The sequence below is a fragment of the Panulirus ornatus genome, chromosome 1, assembly GCF_036320965.1.
Source record: "Panulirus ornatus isolate Po-2019 chromosome 1, ASM3632096v1, whole genome shotgun sequence".
Classification (NCBI taxonomy): domain Eukaryota; kingdom Metazoa; phylum Arthropoda; class Malacostraca; order Decapoda; family Palinuridae; genus Panulirus; species Panulirus ornatus.
The window spans coordinates 29,002,832-29,017,740 of NC_092224.1; the positions used below are offsets into that span (position 1 = coordinate 29,002,832).

Genomic DNA, 14,909 nt, shown 5'->3' on the forward strand with positions numbered 1-14,909 from the left:
TGAGGAACAGTTCCTCAGACCTGCCCTCATAATGTAGCCTGGAAGTGTTCAGTTTGCCGTTCTTACTGCAGCTCTACACTGCTTGCCTGGCTATCGTCATCGGAGTATATTACACCGAAGCCTTTTCCCCTCATCTACATCGTGTAAGTCAGTAGGGTTCAGGGTGTAGTGTGTCTTTCTGTTTTCACGTGCGAGGTGAGGTAAAACTTTGCTCTCGTGGGCCTTACACTTCGGTTGCCGTCTGTGTTGGCCGCCTGCAGCACCGAGATTTCGAGTCGCACGATGTGTGTGTGTGTGTGTGTGTGTGTGTGTGTGTGTGTGTGTGTGTGTGTGTGTGTGTTCAGAAGGAAGGGTTCCACTCCTACTACTTAGAATAGTTCTAATAAGACATGACACCTGGTAACAGCAGTGGTCACCGCACCCACAGCTCAGCATATCCTCCCTCTCGTCCTGGAGAAGGTCTTACGAAGACGTGGTTACGTTCGGTTCAGCAGGTACGAGACGGCCTCCTTCAAGCTGGCATCTTTGAGTTCGTGGTAGTGGTGGTACACCACGATGATGATGATGATGAAGATGATGATGATGATGATGATGATGTCGGCAGTGGCGTCTTGCAGGATGACACAGTTCCCCCCGCGTTGATGACCAAGATGATGACGAGGACCTCATGACTCACTAGGCTTTACCTCCCCCGCCGGCATCGCCCCGGCCACCACACTAGGGTTTATCCCCTGGCACCACCGCCCCGACCACCACGCTAGGGTTTACCCCCCGGCACCAGGCCACTAGGGTTTACCTCCCCCGGTGGCATCGCCCCGACCACCACGCTAGGGTTTACCCCCCGGCACCAGGCCACTAGGGTTTACCTCCCCCGGTGGCATCGCCCCGGCCACCACACTAGGGTTTACCCCCTCGGGCACCGCCCAGGCCACTAGGGTTTACCTCCCCCGGCGGCATCGCCCCGGCCACCACACTAGGGTTTACCCCCCGGCACCACCGCCCCGACCACCACACTAGGGTTTACCCCCACGGCACCACCACACTAGGGTTTACCCCCTGGCACCACCACACTAGGGTTTACCCCCCGGCACCACCACACTAGGGTTTACCCCCACGGCACCACCACACTAGGGTTTACCCCCCGGCACCACCACACTAGGGTTTACCCCCTGGCACCACCACACTAGGGTTTACCCCCCGGCACCACCACACTAGGGTTTACCCCCCGGCACCACCACACTAGGGTTTACCCCCTGGCACCACCACACTAGGGTTTACCCCCCGGCACCACCACACTAGGGTTTACCCCCACGGCACCACCACACTAGGGTTTACCCCCTGGCACCACCGCCCCGACCACCACACTGCATGCCTGGCGCTCACTCTGGCTCGTGAGGAAGGTCTAGTACATCACTTCATCATGAGTTATGGACAGATGAAGAAGAAAAAAAAAGGAGATGTGAAAATAGTCGGTGGGTGATTTTGATTTCTTACACACGGAGATGATTTCCGAGTTCGGATGTACTACGTGTGTCGTCTTAATTTTGGTCTGTAGTTGAGATGACCTTGTTTGGCTCCTCCTCTGTGTGTGTGTGTGTGTGTGTGTGTGTGTGTGTGTGTGTGTGTGTGAAGTTGCTTTCAGATGCTTTTGTCCGGATGAACTTGCAGTGTCTGGTCTGTAGTTGATGTGTTGCCCAAGCGTAGACGCAGTGATAAAGTCGAGGTTTCCATGCGTATATAATGATTAAGTTGAGGGTTCCTTGCGTATACAGAGTCGAGGTTTCCATGCGTATATAACAATAAAAGTTGAGGGTAAAGCCGTGCATGTGTGTGTTGTGTGTGTGTGTGTGTGTGTGTGTGTGTGTGTGTGTGTGTGTCTGCCCTGGGGTCATGTTAGTGCCTGGTTGCGACTGTATCAGGTCCTCCATACCCATGTATGTACTTTAGGAGGGAGCAGAGGCAAGGCTGGAGCGTCTCTTGTACCGCACCTGCAGTGGTCTGGTGGGGATTGCCTTCTTGTTTATGTTAGCTGAGACGGCACGGACACCTGAATACCCTAATCAAGGCCATCTATATATATATATATATATTCCTATGAGTCCACGGGGAAAATGAAACACAACAAGTTCCCAAGTGCACTTTCGTGTAATAATCACATCATCAGGGGAGACACAAGAGAGAAATATAACAGTCAGTTGATATACAACGAAGAGACGTAGCTAGGACGCCGTTTGGTAAACACGCGTTTGTCCATATATATATATATATATATATATATATATATATATATATATATATATATATATATATATATATATATATCCCTGGGGGTAGGGGAGAAAGAATACTTCCCACGTATTCCCTGCGTGTCGTAGAAGGCGACTAAAAGGGGAGGGAGCGGGTGGCTGGAAATCCTCCCCTCTCGTTTTTTTTTTTAATTTTCCAAAAGAAGGAACAGAGAAGGGGGTCAGGTGAGGATATTCCCTCTAAGGCCCAGTCCTCTGTTCTTAACGCTACCTCGCTAACGCGGGAAATGGCGAATAGTATGAAAAAAGAAAAAAAAAAAAATATATATATATATATATATATATATATATATATATATATATATATATATATATATATATATATATATATATATATTTATATATATATATATAGCCTGAGCTAGATACCCAGTTTACCGATTAACCCCTTTACGGGAAAGATGAGCAGACAGGTTGACTGTTGACCAACAGCCACAACCCGAACTCGAACCTGTGCTCTCGACCCAGAGCGACCTGTAGATGCGTCACGGCCAGCGACGTTAAACGCTACACACCACACGGACCTGGTTGTTTGGCGCATGATGCCTATGGTTCAGCCAGGGTCATTCAGGCCGTCAACGTCAAGCTACATCCACCAACCGAGATGATATATGAAACGCCTCCAGGTGTGGAGGGTCGTCACTCTTAGACCGACCACGTACGTACGTACACTCGCACTCTGCATGTGGCCCGCCGCCCCCCTTTGTTTTGACTCTGGCTTGACACGTTGTCCGCCTAGACAGGTTAAACCTTCGAAGTGATTGATTGATTGTCGAGACACGTTTGGCTAGGTGGACGGTTGCACTGTGTGTGTGTGTGTGTGTGTGTGGTAGTGGTGGGAGTCAAGTGTGGTGGGATCAGGCGAGCCTCACCCAGCGTACGGGCGGTGGTCCAAGTCCAGGGCCATTGTGAAGGAGACGAGGGTCGTGTTCCAGTGTAGTACTGGTCCTGAGTACCTCAGTGTTTTCTGCCCTTCCCCTCCCCCACTGGTGTAGGAGACCCCGACCAGTCGACTCGTGAGCTCAGGTCAGTAAGGTAGTGTCTCAGAGCAGCGGCATCTGGCTGTGACGATCCTACCGTCACACACACACACACACACACACACACACACACACACACACACACACACACACACACACACACACACACACAGACCGGTTCATCTACATAGCTAAAAAAAAAAGAAGAAAAAAAAGGGTCCGATTTTGTCGCATTGTTCTCTTGTTACTCTCATTGTTGGAGGCCGGATTGCGGAAGAAGATACTGTTTTATGTATGTTTTATGTACATATGTATATATCCTTGGGGGCGTAGGTGCTCTCCTCGTTCTCAGAGCCGAAGGTAAAGGGCACAAGGGGGAGAGAGAGAGAGAGAGAGAGAGAGAGAGAGAGAGAGAGAGAGAGAGAGAGAGAGAGAGAGGGAGAGAGAGAGAGAGAGCTTCACGTAAGAGTACATGTGATATGTGCACAAGTCATACTGGTGCAGTGACTCTTTTCTGGCTGTGCTGTCGCGCGTCCCCCCCATGCAACGTCTCGCCATGGCTATTTCTTGCGGTCTTCGATGCGCCGAAGATTCGAAACTCCGATCCCTCCTGCGTGGAAGGCCGCGTCATGCTAACCGTTGGACCACAAGGGGACGAGAGCTTTCCACATCTCGGACCAACGAATGGTCCATGAGAGAGAGAGAGAGAGAGAGAGAGAGAGAGAGAGAGAGAGAGAGAGAGAGAGAGAGAGAGAGAGAGAGAGAGAGAGAGGCCGTCTAAAGAAGTTTTACCAAGAGAGTTTGTCTTTGTTTCAGTCGGCCATACGTACATTTTCACGGTGAATGTTTATACACATCACACAGCCATGTGTTCCCTTCACCATCCTGTCGGCTGGAAGCTCCTGGCACCAGGTGTGCAGTTGATGCCTCGGACCCTCACCAGAACACCGAGTCTTAGAATGTAAAATAATAGAGCCATTTCGTGATAGATGTAAACAGATCCTCCAAAGAAATGTCACAACACCTTAATGTTGATAACAAGATACCCGGAATTTTAAGGTTGTATCCGCTTTTGGCATTTAGTCAGTACAACTTACCATATGTGATGTATGTAATGAGTTTATTCAGTGGACCAGTTATGTACATGCGTATGTAATCATGTAGACCCAGTGGGATCTAACGAAGACTCCTTGTGACCTCAGTCACATCCCCCTCTGCGCTGCCGCTCAAAGGATGAGCATGGGGTGCGCAGTAAACAAGGTGCTGATAATGACACATAAAAAAAAAACATATATCGTGAGCACAGGCGCCACCTCCATGGTAACCCCACTGTAGCCTGGCTGAGCAAGGTGACGCAGGCCAGACCAGGTCACCCTCAGAGAGTGAGGGACACTCGCTGCTTGAGAAGGGAATTGAGGAGAGACATTGCTTGTTGTATTGAAGGCTTACTGGACTTGATCACACGTCCGTACACTGAACATGAACATTTACGGGTATACGGTAATAGATTCAGAGATCACTACAGTTCATACGTTCCTTGAGGTATGATGAGAGTTTGAACATTGATAGACGAGGTTAACCGACGATAAATTATAACCATGTTAATCAAGAGCTTAATGAGTTTATTTGTAGAACTTTATCAACACCAGACAGTCCTTATTTGGGGCCCCCCCCCCCCCCCCCGCTCCTGCCTTTAAACGTCATCCCTAGACGTTAATTAGATCGTATGATGATTTTTATCCCCGGTACATGACGGAGGAATGGGAGCTGAGAGCGCGAGATGATGGTGGCAGGTGTGGTACTGTGGAAACCAGTGTTACAGGTGTGTGTGTGTGTGTGTGTGGTCATACAATCCACGAACGACACAGCAACCAGGACAGATTTAATCATGGAGATGCATGAGAAATTATATATATATATATATATATATATATATATATATATATATATATATATAAATATATTTTTTTTCAAACTATTCGCCAATTCCTGCATTAGCTAGTGATCATTAAGAACAGAGCACTGAGCCTTTGAGGGAAATTCTCACTTGGCCCCCTTCTCTGCTCCTTCTTCTGGAAAATTAAGAACGAGAGGGGAGGATTTCCAACCACCCGCTCCCTCCCCTTTTAGTCGCCTTCTACGACACGCAGGGAATACGTGGGAAGTATTCTTTCTCCCCTATCCCCAGGGATATATATATATATATATATATATATATATATATATATATATATATAGAGAGAGAGAGAGAGAGAGAGAGAGAGAGAGAGAGAGAGAGAGAGAGAGAGAGAGAGAGAGAGAGATAGATAGATAGATAGATATAGATGTATATAACCTGAACCTCAGACATTGTAACGGCACGCCTGCCCGGCCCGGAGCAAATCGCCATGTAGAACTGATTGGTTCAGCACTACTGACGGCTTGTGTGTATTGACCTATGGCTGGGGCGCGTGAGTATGCATACACACACACACACTCTCAGTCATGTACATACACACAGCAGTCTCAAACACAATCGGACACACTCGGCAATTACTTACGCATATATGCAGCGCACAAACATACGCAAAGAAGTGTATCGGCGCGCGCGCGCGCGCACACACACACACACACACACACACACACACACACACACACACACACACACACGAGCCTACACTTGCCCACACAACGTGCAGACACCTCCACTGGCGTTTTTTTTTTGTCATCTTCAATGTGACGGGATGACGGTTCGTCTCCTATGCCATCAGACTGGGAGGGTAGTGGTTGCTAGTGGTTGTTGTAAGTAGCGGTGGTTCGTCTCGTGTGTCATCAGACAGGTAGTGGTTGCAGTAAGGAGCAGTGTCATGCCACTGATGGTAAATGGTACCACGAGAGCGCGACATCTGCCTTGCGAGGAATAAACAGACGTATTTATCTTTATCTTTTTTCTTTTTTTGTCCTTTCACACCCCGGCAGCTGTAGAACAGAGCTGCCATTATTGATTTGTCCCTGTAACTCTCTCTCTCTCTCTCTCTCTCTCTCTCTCTCTCTCTCTCTCTCTCTCTCTCTCTCTCTCTCTCTCTCTCTCTCTCTCTCTCTCTCTCCTGTACGGCCCGATGTTGTGTGTGTGTGTGTGTGTGTGTGTGTGTGTGTGCGCGCGATATCTCTCGATTGGTTGACTGGGCGTGGAGCACACTTGCCCCGCACAAGGGGACAGAGTTGTACACTTGATTGTAAGTTTTCGAGGCCGGGGTGCGACAGGGAGGTGTGAGTGGGTCGAGTCACGATGTGTTGTGAGCCGAGGACGAAACATCGGATGATGATGGTGTACATGGATGTAGACCAGCCTCATAACACATACTGGAGTTCAACAGTGTGTTGACCTTTCGTTGTCGAGGGGGGTCGGTCCCCAAGATCAAGGTCACGGGGTCATGTGTGGACTGAAATGTGACCAGGTGTTTATGTACACACTGTCTCATGACGTGGTGTATGGATAGTGACGAAGCCTGTACCAGGGATACAGGATACAGAGTTCTGTACCAGTATGATATATAGACGTCTAAGAGTTACAGATCAAGGGTGTAAGGTCGTAAGAACAACAGGACTAGCACATGCATATGCACACAGTATATCATGACTTGAGTGAATGGACATGGACCAGATTTTGCCTCACAGACACGGCATACGTCGCTCTGCATCGGGTTGATGGTGGGAGGTCATGGTTGTTATGTATAGTGGAACACTGCTACATTCTTCCTTACACAAGACGCAAAGACTGGGTTCAGTTGATATTGGTCACACGACGTGTGTGTGTACCACAGGTCCTGTGTCGAAGGCATTCCACATCTGATAAAGTATTAGGGGTCGAGGGTCAAAAGTTCAGAGTCACAAGGTGACGTTGACAATATGGACACCAATGCTACTTGCAGGGCAGACATGAGTGCTCTCCACCCATATTCTTTTCCCTTTTTAAGATGCACATTTGTCGTGAAATAACTTGGCTCCTTTTTATTTCTGCGTCGTGGTACATCGACACTGCCACAAATGTCCCCATGGCACTGACAAGTAGTACAGTGTTCAGCCATCGTCCCAGACGTAGACGCAATCATTAACATTGACATGTGAAAAGATAGATAGTATGAGAAGCCACTGAATAGATAATATATCAGAGTTTTGGTTAATGAGTGTAAGTCCTTGATTTTAAATGACTGTTTTGTTTTTTTTCCCCTTCTTCAGAGTCGTGTGAGGATGTGATGTCCACTAGCCGTTGTCCCATCCAGAGCGAGGGCCAGGCAGCCGGCGCCAGGGGCGTGGACCAGACCCCAGCTGTAATAACAGGTGAGTGGAGCAGGCCAGGCCAGGCCACACGCGGCCCCAGGCTGGCGTCGCCGCTTGTCTCCACCTGGCTATTGATCCAGGCTCCCCCCGCCGCTGCCGCCGCCAGATGCTAGCTGGACCTGTCATGCACACACACACACACACACACACACACACACACACACACACACACACACACACACACACACACCTAACAGTGATAGCTCGCCACAGTATTGATCATATTAGTTCTGATAGTGTCTTTAGGAAGACTTTGGAGTGGTGGCCCTTGCAGTGTGTTCGTATCTACAAAGGGAAGAGTAATAGTGATGGACAGTGTCCCAGGATGATGATGGAATGAGCAGTGAACCTCGCTGGCCTCCATGGATGGGAGTGTGTATGGCAGAATTTATATCGTGACTAACACTTACAAATATTGTGTAGTCGAGGCTGTGGGACGAGGCAGAGATACCCCTACTGGTAGCTGCTACTGGGAAGAGATTCGCACACTTGTTGCGTCATTCGTGGGCAGAGGAAAAGCGGAGATCACCGTCGTAGGTTCAGTACGGAAGCGTTGGTTTGGTGTATGTGCCCTGAACACATACTGGACTCTCACGTGTACTCAGACATACGTAAGAGTTTTAAACGACGTGATGACAGAACCAAACGTATCTGCGAGGTTTTTGCTTGCTCGTCGTGGTAGTGAAGAGAGACCTTAGAGGCTCATTGTTACATGTTTGGCGGTATGATCCTCCTCCTCCTCCTCCTCCTCCTCCACATGTTGCCCCCAGCTGTGCTCTGAGGTTCAAGAAACAGCAGCGTTAACTGTGACCTTCATAGAGCCAGTCACTTGGCACCGATCACATGTGGTCCCTGGGAGATGTGTGGTGAGGGGAGGTATCATCGCCCAGACCTAGTCACTGTTGGCTGTGGTTCGCCAGCATGAGTATTCCACCACCGTGATAGAGGCTGAGTGGCACTCGTTCCTAGGTGGCAGTAGAGCTGCTGTTGCTGACCGTGACGTTTATTCACGGGCCGCCCGGAGTCGAGAGCAGAGGTTCGAATCCTGGTTTTAATAGTCGGTCCACAGTTACCCCAGCTGGCCATCCTTACCTTGAGGTTGGTGCATAAAGTGGCCTTGATTAGGGCCATCAGTTGGCCGTGCCGTCTCAGCTAACATGAAGAAGAAAAAGCAATACATCTTTGGCAGGTAAGCTAAACCTCTGGTTACATCTGTGTAACTTGCGACGTTGTAGTTTGTATCTAGATGACTCGCGTATAATGCTCCTGAGGAAGGAGCACCCGCTTGGTCAACCTTCCTCTGCAAGTGGGAGGGAGGACCCGTTGCACAGCACTGGTTGGACGCCACGACCTCGCATGTATGAGAGCCACATCCTCCACATGTTACCTGTTCACCACCAAGTACCAGTGGAAGCGGGGTTTACCTGCTGGAGCACCTGTAGTGGCATTATTAAGGGTTTACCTGCTGGAGCACCCTGTAGAGGCATTATTAAGGGTTTACCTGCCGGAGCAAATGCACCGCCCAGGCCCCACGCACCCACCAGCCCACTAGCCAGGGATACCAGCTCATCATCACAACACACGACTTCCAGTTGACACTTTTTGAGTCCTTACTTTGGAAGTTACCACACGCTGGTATTTAACCAGTCTGTGTCCTTCCCTTGACGTACACCCGGTTAAGTCATCAGGAAGTTCAGATAAGCTTGGAAATATCAAGGTGTTGGGTTTACGTCCAGATTTTATGAAAGAAATATAAATGTTAGACACGAGAAGAAGTTTCCTTTCGTGATTATAACTGCGGTAGAATCGGCATGGCTGTTATTACCGGCGTGTATGCCGTCCTGTGATGGACAAGAGGAGGTGGGAAAAACTTTTGTGGAGAGTTACTAGGAGAGAGAGAGAGAGAGAGAGAGAGAGAGAGAGAGAGAGAGAGAGAGAGAGAGAGAGAGAGAGAGAGAGTTGAAACATGAGAGCCAGATTAGAACATGTTTATTTTGTTGGGTTGTGTTCCTTGATGCGCGGGAGAATGAGTACAAGGAGCGACAGTTACTTATGAAAACGGCTGTGACGAAGGATAGGTGAGGCGTGTGTGTGTGTGTGTGTGTGTGTCAGCAGGTGTGAGTTTGGCAAGTACGTAAAACTTCCAACGCAAGGGTGACCGTGTTGGCATAGGTACGTGTAACGTACGCAAGACGATAATGGACTTGATATTCTATGGGTTAGGGAGTGTGTGTGTGTGTGTGTGTGTGTGTGTGTGTGTGTGTGTGTGTGTGTGTAATGGGTCGGTGTGGATGGTGAAAGAACCAATGAGATAGGTTGGTGTGTGTATATCCTTATTACGATGGTGAGAAGTAAGATTACCTCTAAACTCTAGATGGTTTAGGATTAAAAGATGGATCGCGGTCGTCAGAACAGGAGCCGAGAAGTTATAGAATGAAAGTCCGTGAACACGGAATGGAGAACACGTAGAACTAAATGAAAATTGAATGGTGTGCAATTTTGAGGTGTAGTGGACACACCGACAGACTGCCGCAGTTGAGGCTTCCACGGAGGTGTGTGTGTGTGTGTGAGGGTGTGTGTGTGTGTGAGGGTGTGGTGGGGAGAGGATGACATTGCAGAGGTGGAGGTGAGAGGGGCGTTAAGATATCTGACGAAGGAAAATCTCTGCTCGTCGAGGAAGTGCTGAGTGTGGTGGTCGCGTGGAGGATGAGCTGCTGATGGACAGTTTTCGAAATTTTGTGTGTATGTGTTTGTGTGTGTGTGTGGTATGTTTGTTGTGTGTGTGTGTGTGTGTGTGTGGTATGTGTTTGTTTGTGTGTGGTGTGTGTTTGTGTGTGGTTGTTTGTGTGGTTTGTTTCTTTGTGTGTGTGGTTTGTTTGTTTATTTGTTTGTGTCAGGTGTGGTGTGGTGTGGTGTGGTGTGGTGTGTGTGTGTGTGTGTGTGTGTTTGAGGCAGGGAGGAAAAGGTTTTTGTATCTGATGGCTGGAGGAAGGCAGTGCATGTTGCACTGAGTTAATATTAGAGTAAAACTAATTTTGAGAACTGGAAAGGAGTAAGACCCCCTGCAAATAACTGGCCAGGTATGTGGTGCGCTTACTCCTTATACAAGTAACTGGCTTTGTGCATTAGTGAAGGCGGTGGAGGAAACTGGGAAAGGCAAAGAAAGAAAATGTTTGCTGCATATATGGACTCAGAAAGAAAAAAGTCGTATGAAATGAACACACAAGTTCACTAGGGGGTTCCGACTCCATGTATGGTGTGCATGGAGGATTCTTGATTGCTTTCAAGAACATTGAGAGTGAAGTCAGTGTTTGTTCGAGCGTAAGTATCGAGGTGGGCTAGTAGTCAGTGGCAGCTGTAGGTGTCGCGTGAGGGTCGTGTGGCATCACCGTGGCGCTGTGGTATCGTCCGGGTTACATGTTCGATGTCAGTGAATCGAGGTGAATGCAGGGGCACGGCTGACCCCCTGGCGGAGCAACGTGGAAGGTATAGCAATATTTCGTGTGTGTGTGTGTGTGTGTGTGTGTGTGTGTGTGTGGAGAATATTGTATGAGATGAAGTCAAGGTGGAGTCTGATCGAACGGTTGGTTGGGCACATATGAAAGTGGAGAAGAGGTTGAAGCCAAAGGACATCTGTGTAGTGATACTCGTCTGAATTCTATGTTGAGAAGGTTATACCGGGGTCTGGTGGTGAGGAGGGGTGATAGTGGCAGGCAAAGCTGAAGTGAAGATCAGCATCATGCGAGGGAGATCTGAAACTCCCGAGCTGTAAGAGATTCGGCGAATTAGCAAGATGGAAAAAGTGTGGAGAATGTGCAAGAATGTTGTGGCGACGTAGTGCTCGTCCCAGATGTGGTGTCTGGATGTGCCACTTCAATTTTCATGGTCAGAGTACGGGTAATGTTAAGTCGATGAAGTATTGATTGATACTGATAATTGGAGAATAGATAAATTGACTAATAAAGGTGAGAGAAGTATATGTGGTACTTATGGATGAAAGCCTAGTTGATGAAGAGGATATATGGTAGTATAGTTGAGGGTGCCAGACCACGAACGATATTGACAGTGTCCATATGTTGAAAAAAAAAAAAGCATCGGATGGGTCCGATGAGTTTCGAAATGATCAATACGACTCTTGTGTTGTCTCGGTAGGGTCGATAAACTTGAAAGACAGATGAATTTCCTAATAATTATGGTGGCCCCACTTTATAGTTATTTCCATCAAAATATGAAATCGGTGTAACATTTATTATGGTAGACGTTAGGAATTGTCGCTAGCAATCGATGTATTGCAGTATCATAAAGCAGGATTACTGTCGTAAGGCAAGACTTGTGGAAATTTCCCAAAATCCTTCGTTCGTTGTGTCATATTGTTTCACACAGAAATGGTAAGATATTTTTTTTATCTTTTGATCGTATACGGACTTGAATCCTGGATGGCTGGAGGTATCCCAGATAAGGATGCTAGAAGAATGACTGACGACCCTGTGGAATATTGGTGTATATGTGACCCTTTGCGACCCCTGTAATCCTTTTGCGCCACAGCTCACAGGATGAGCATGGGGTGCACAATAGACTTGCCGGGGACACCGGCACAGATCAGAGTCAGAAAGTGTGTGAGAGGCTGTAGACGTTAGATGAGACGTTAGTTTCCCTCTGCGAATCATCGTGTGTGAAGCGGAAAGTTGATTGGCTATATATAGCAGTGTAGAAGCCTGTGGTTCCTTCGGCCCACCGGACGTACGTAAAGTGAAGGGTCTGTGTTGGGTGGGCTGAGTGAGTATGGAGGTGTATTCTATCCACTTCATATGACGCTGTATGCTACACTTTCACCAATCTTAATGTATTAATACAAGTCTTGTATTTCTTCACCCAGGTGGTGTATCACGTGAAGGCTGGTTGACAGTGGAGGTGTTGAGGTGGGCCCATCCTGACCTGGCGGAGTGGCTGGCTAGATGCTGTGACTCCGCCCATCCCTGCGGCGTCTCCCCGCCCGCGCCTCGCCTCCTCCTCGTGCCAGCGGAAGCCCTACGCACCTGCACACACCTGCTCCGCCTCCTCAAGGTATGACTCGATACGTGTGCTCAAGGCCTGGTGGGTGAAGTATCTCTACTTGCGTTGCGACACGTACACTCGTGGGGCCGTCACACACCATCGGGCAACTTGGCTCTTCAGAGGGTAAAGTGTTGTTCATGACAGTCGCTTTACCTCGGGTAGATTGTCACTTCGATGACCGCTTCCTGTCATGATCGTTTTCTGTTCGGCTGTTCTCATTTTCTTGCGTGACGTCGGCTCGACGATGCTCGGTCGACCGTGTCTGTCATACCTTCTGCTTGCCTCCGCAGCGTCCAGTACTGCTGCTCCTCCTACATAGGCATCATCCTCATAGAGAATTTCGTCAGGTCTTTCGGGTACTTTCGATGGCTCATTATTATCTGCTGGCGATGTTGATTCAGGTGTCTGCATTGCCTCAGCACAGGATCATCATCTTCCTGTGGACTGTCTGCTCTACCTTCGACTTCCAGATAAGAAAACGGGGTTATAAGGAGTTTTCTGAACGTTGTTGTCCGTATGTGGAACGGTTCTGGCTAGATACGCCGATCTTGCTTGCCCTTTGACCGAAGCAGTAAAACGGGTATAGTGCAAGCTCCTGCTGCTGCTGCTACTACTACTACTACTACTACTACTACTACTACTACTGCTACGACTGCTGCTGCCACCGGTTCCCCAATATTATCGGTAGCAGGTCGATGCGATCTTTGTGCAAGACGGTACGACTTCTGAGCAAGACTTGTACGACGCCTAGAACACGACGACGCCTCCCTTGAGTAAGACCGTACGACCAATGAGTACGACCCCTGAGCATGACGGTACGACACTTCAGCACGTCGGTGCGACCCATGTGCTCGACGGAACAGCCCATGAGCACGACAATACGACCCTTGAGCACTGTTTTGCCACCCTTAGGTATGATAGCCTGACCATCGACCTGTAACCTATAAGGGTTGAAGGTGAAAGGTCGGGACATCATATCCAAGGGCGGTGTCGTCCATGCGAAATGGTGAAGATAAAAAGAAAACACAATTCTATTTTTATCATGAATGATTTTTGTGTTGTGTGTGTGGGGGACGTGGCTCGGTTGCAACCTCGTCGGTTTCACATCAGTTTGGAAGAACTGCCCTAGGATCACCAGTAGTATTATGAATATATACTGAGTTAATGACAAGTGTAGCAGGCAAGCAGTAAGGGGGCCGGCAATACCTGCTTGCAGTTGGCCATACTGGATCACTGGTTGTAAGTCCAGGGAGGCATGGATCGGCCACTCGTCCCCCACTCATGAGACAAGTAGACTTTGAGGAAAAATATTTAGTCTCGAGTTTGGTTCATTTGTCCATTTGATAACGAAACTACATCTCTTGTTGGGTAATAAGTCAGCATAATTGGTCGTTTTCTTTCATGAGGCAGTTGAAGAGTCTCGTTAAAGTAGGTGGAACGGGTCATTTTTATGGCCTGTTGTAATGTAATTACTATGTCGAATGTAACATTGATTTTGTTATTATAATGTAATTACTATGTCGAATGTAACATTGATTTTGTTGTAATGGAATTAGTATGTCGAATGTAACATTGATTTTGTTGTTATAATGTAATTAGTATGTCGAATGTAACATTGATTTTGTTGTAATGGAATTAGTATGTCTAATGTAACAATGATTTTGTTCTTATAATGTAATTAGTATATCTAAATGTAACACTGGTTGTCTCTCTGGGGTTGGCAGGAGCAGACGAGGGCGGAGGTGCGGGTGTGGGTCGTGCCTCAGTCGCCCGCGGAAGCCAGCCTCTCCAGGGACATCCTCGGCCGTGCCGACGTACAGGTTAGTTCCTCTCCCGTGTCTGCACCCTCACGTCTGGTGTCCTAGACTCCTAACCTACATCCTGACACACACACACACACACACAACACACACACACACACACACACACGCAGCGCGTGCGCGCGCTTAAAGTGATGAGGATGGGACAACGAAAGAAATTTTCGAGCTGGAAATAAGCTGCGAGAATCCATCTGTAAGGAAGACACGTGGAAGTTAAAGTGATCCCCTTCCCTGTCACCACAATACGAGACACGTTTTATACAGGAACCGTACAGGTCATGTACGGATGCCCGCGTGGATTTTGTTCCGTACCCCTCCCCCCCTCTACAAGTATGACGTCACGGCCTTTGCCTGCCTGACCTCCTTCCCTCCCTCGAATGTGGTGGATGCGAGCGACTCCCGAAACTCGTGTCTACAAACTCTCGTTA

At 48.3% G+C, this 14,909-nt stretch overlaps 1 protein-coding gene across 2 annotated transcripts in view; it reads left to right on the forward strand.

Annotated features, from left to right (window-relative positions):
* LOC139767267 (uncharacterized) overlaps positions 1-14,909 on the forward strand; it is a 606,901-nt gene that overhangs the window by 180,520 nt on the left and 411,472 nt on the right. For both annotated transcript variants that reach the window (XM_071696579.1, XM_071696484.1), the window contains exons 3-5: positions 7,505-7,606; positions 12,483-12,670; positions 14,386-14,481. In XM_071696579.1, coding sequence (XP_071552680.1) covers positions 7,505-7,606; positions 12,483-12,670; positions 14,386-14,481 — 386 coding nt within the window. The remainder of the gene's footprint in view (positions 1-7,504; positions 7,607-12,482; positions 12,671-14,385; positions 14,482-14,909) is intronic.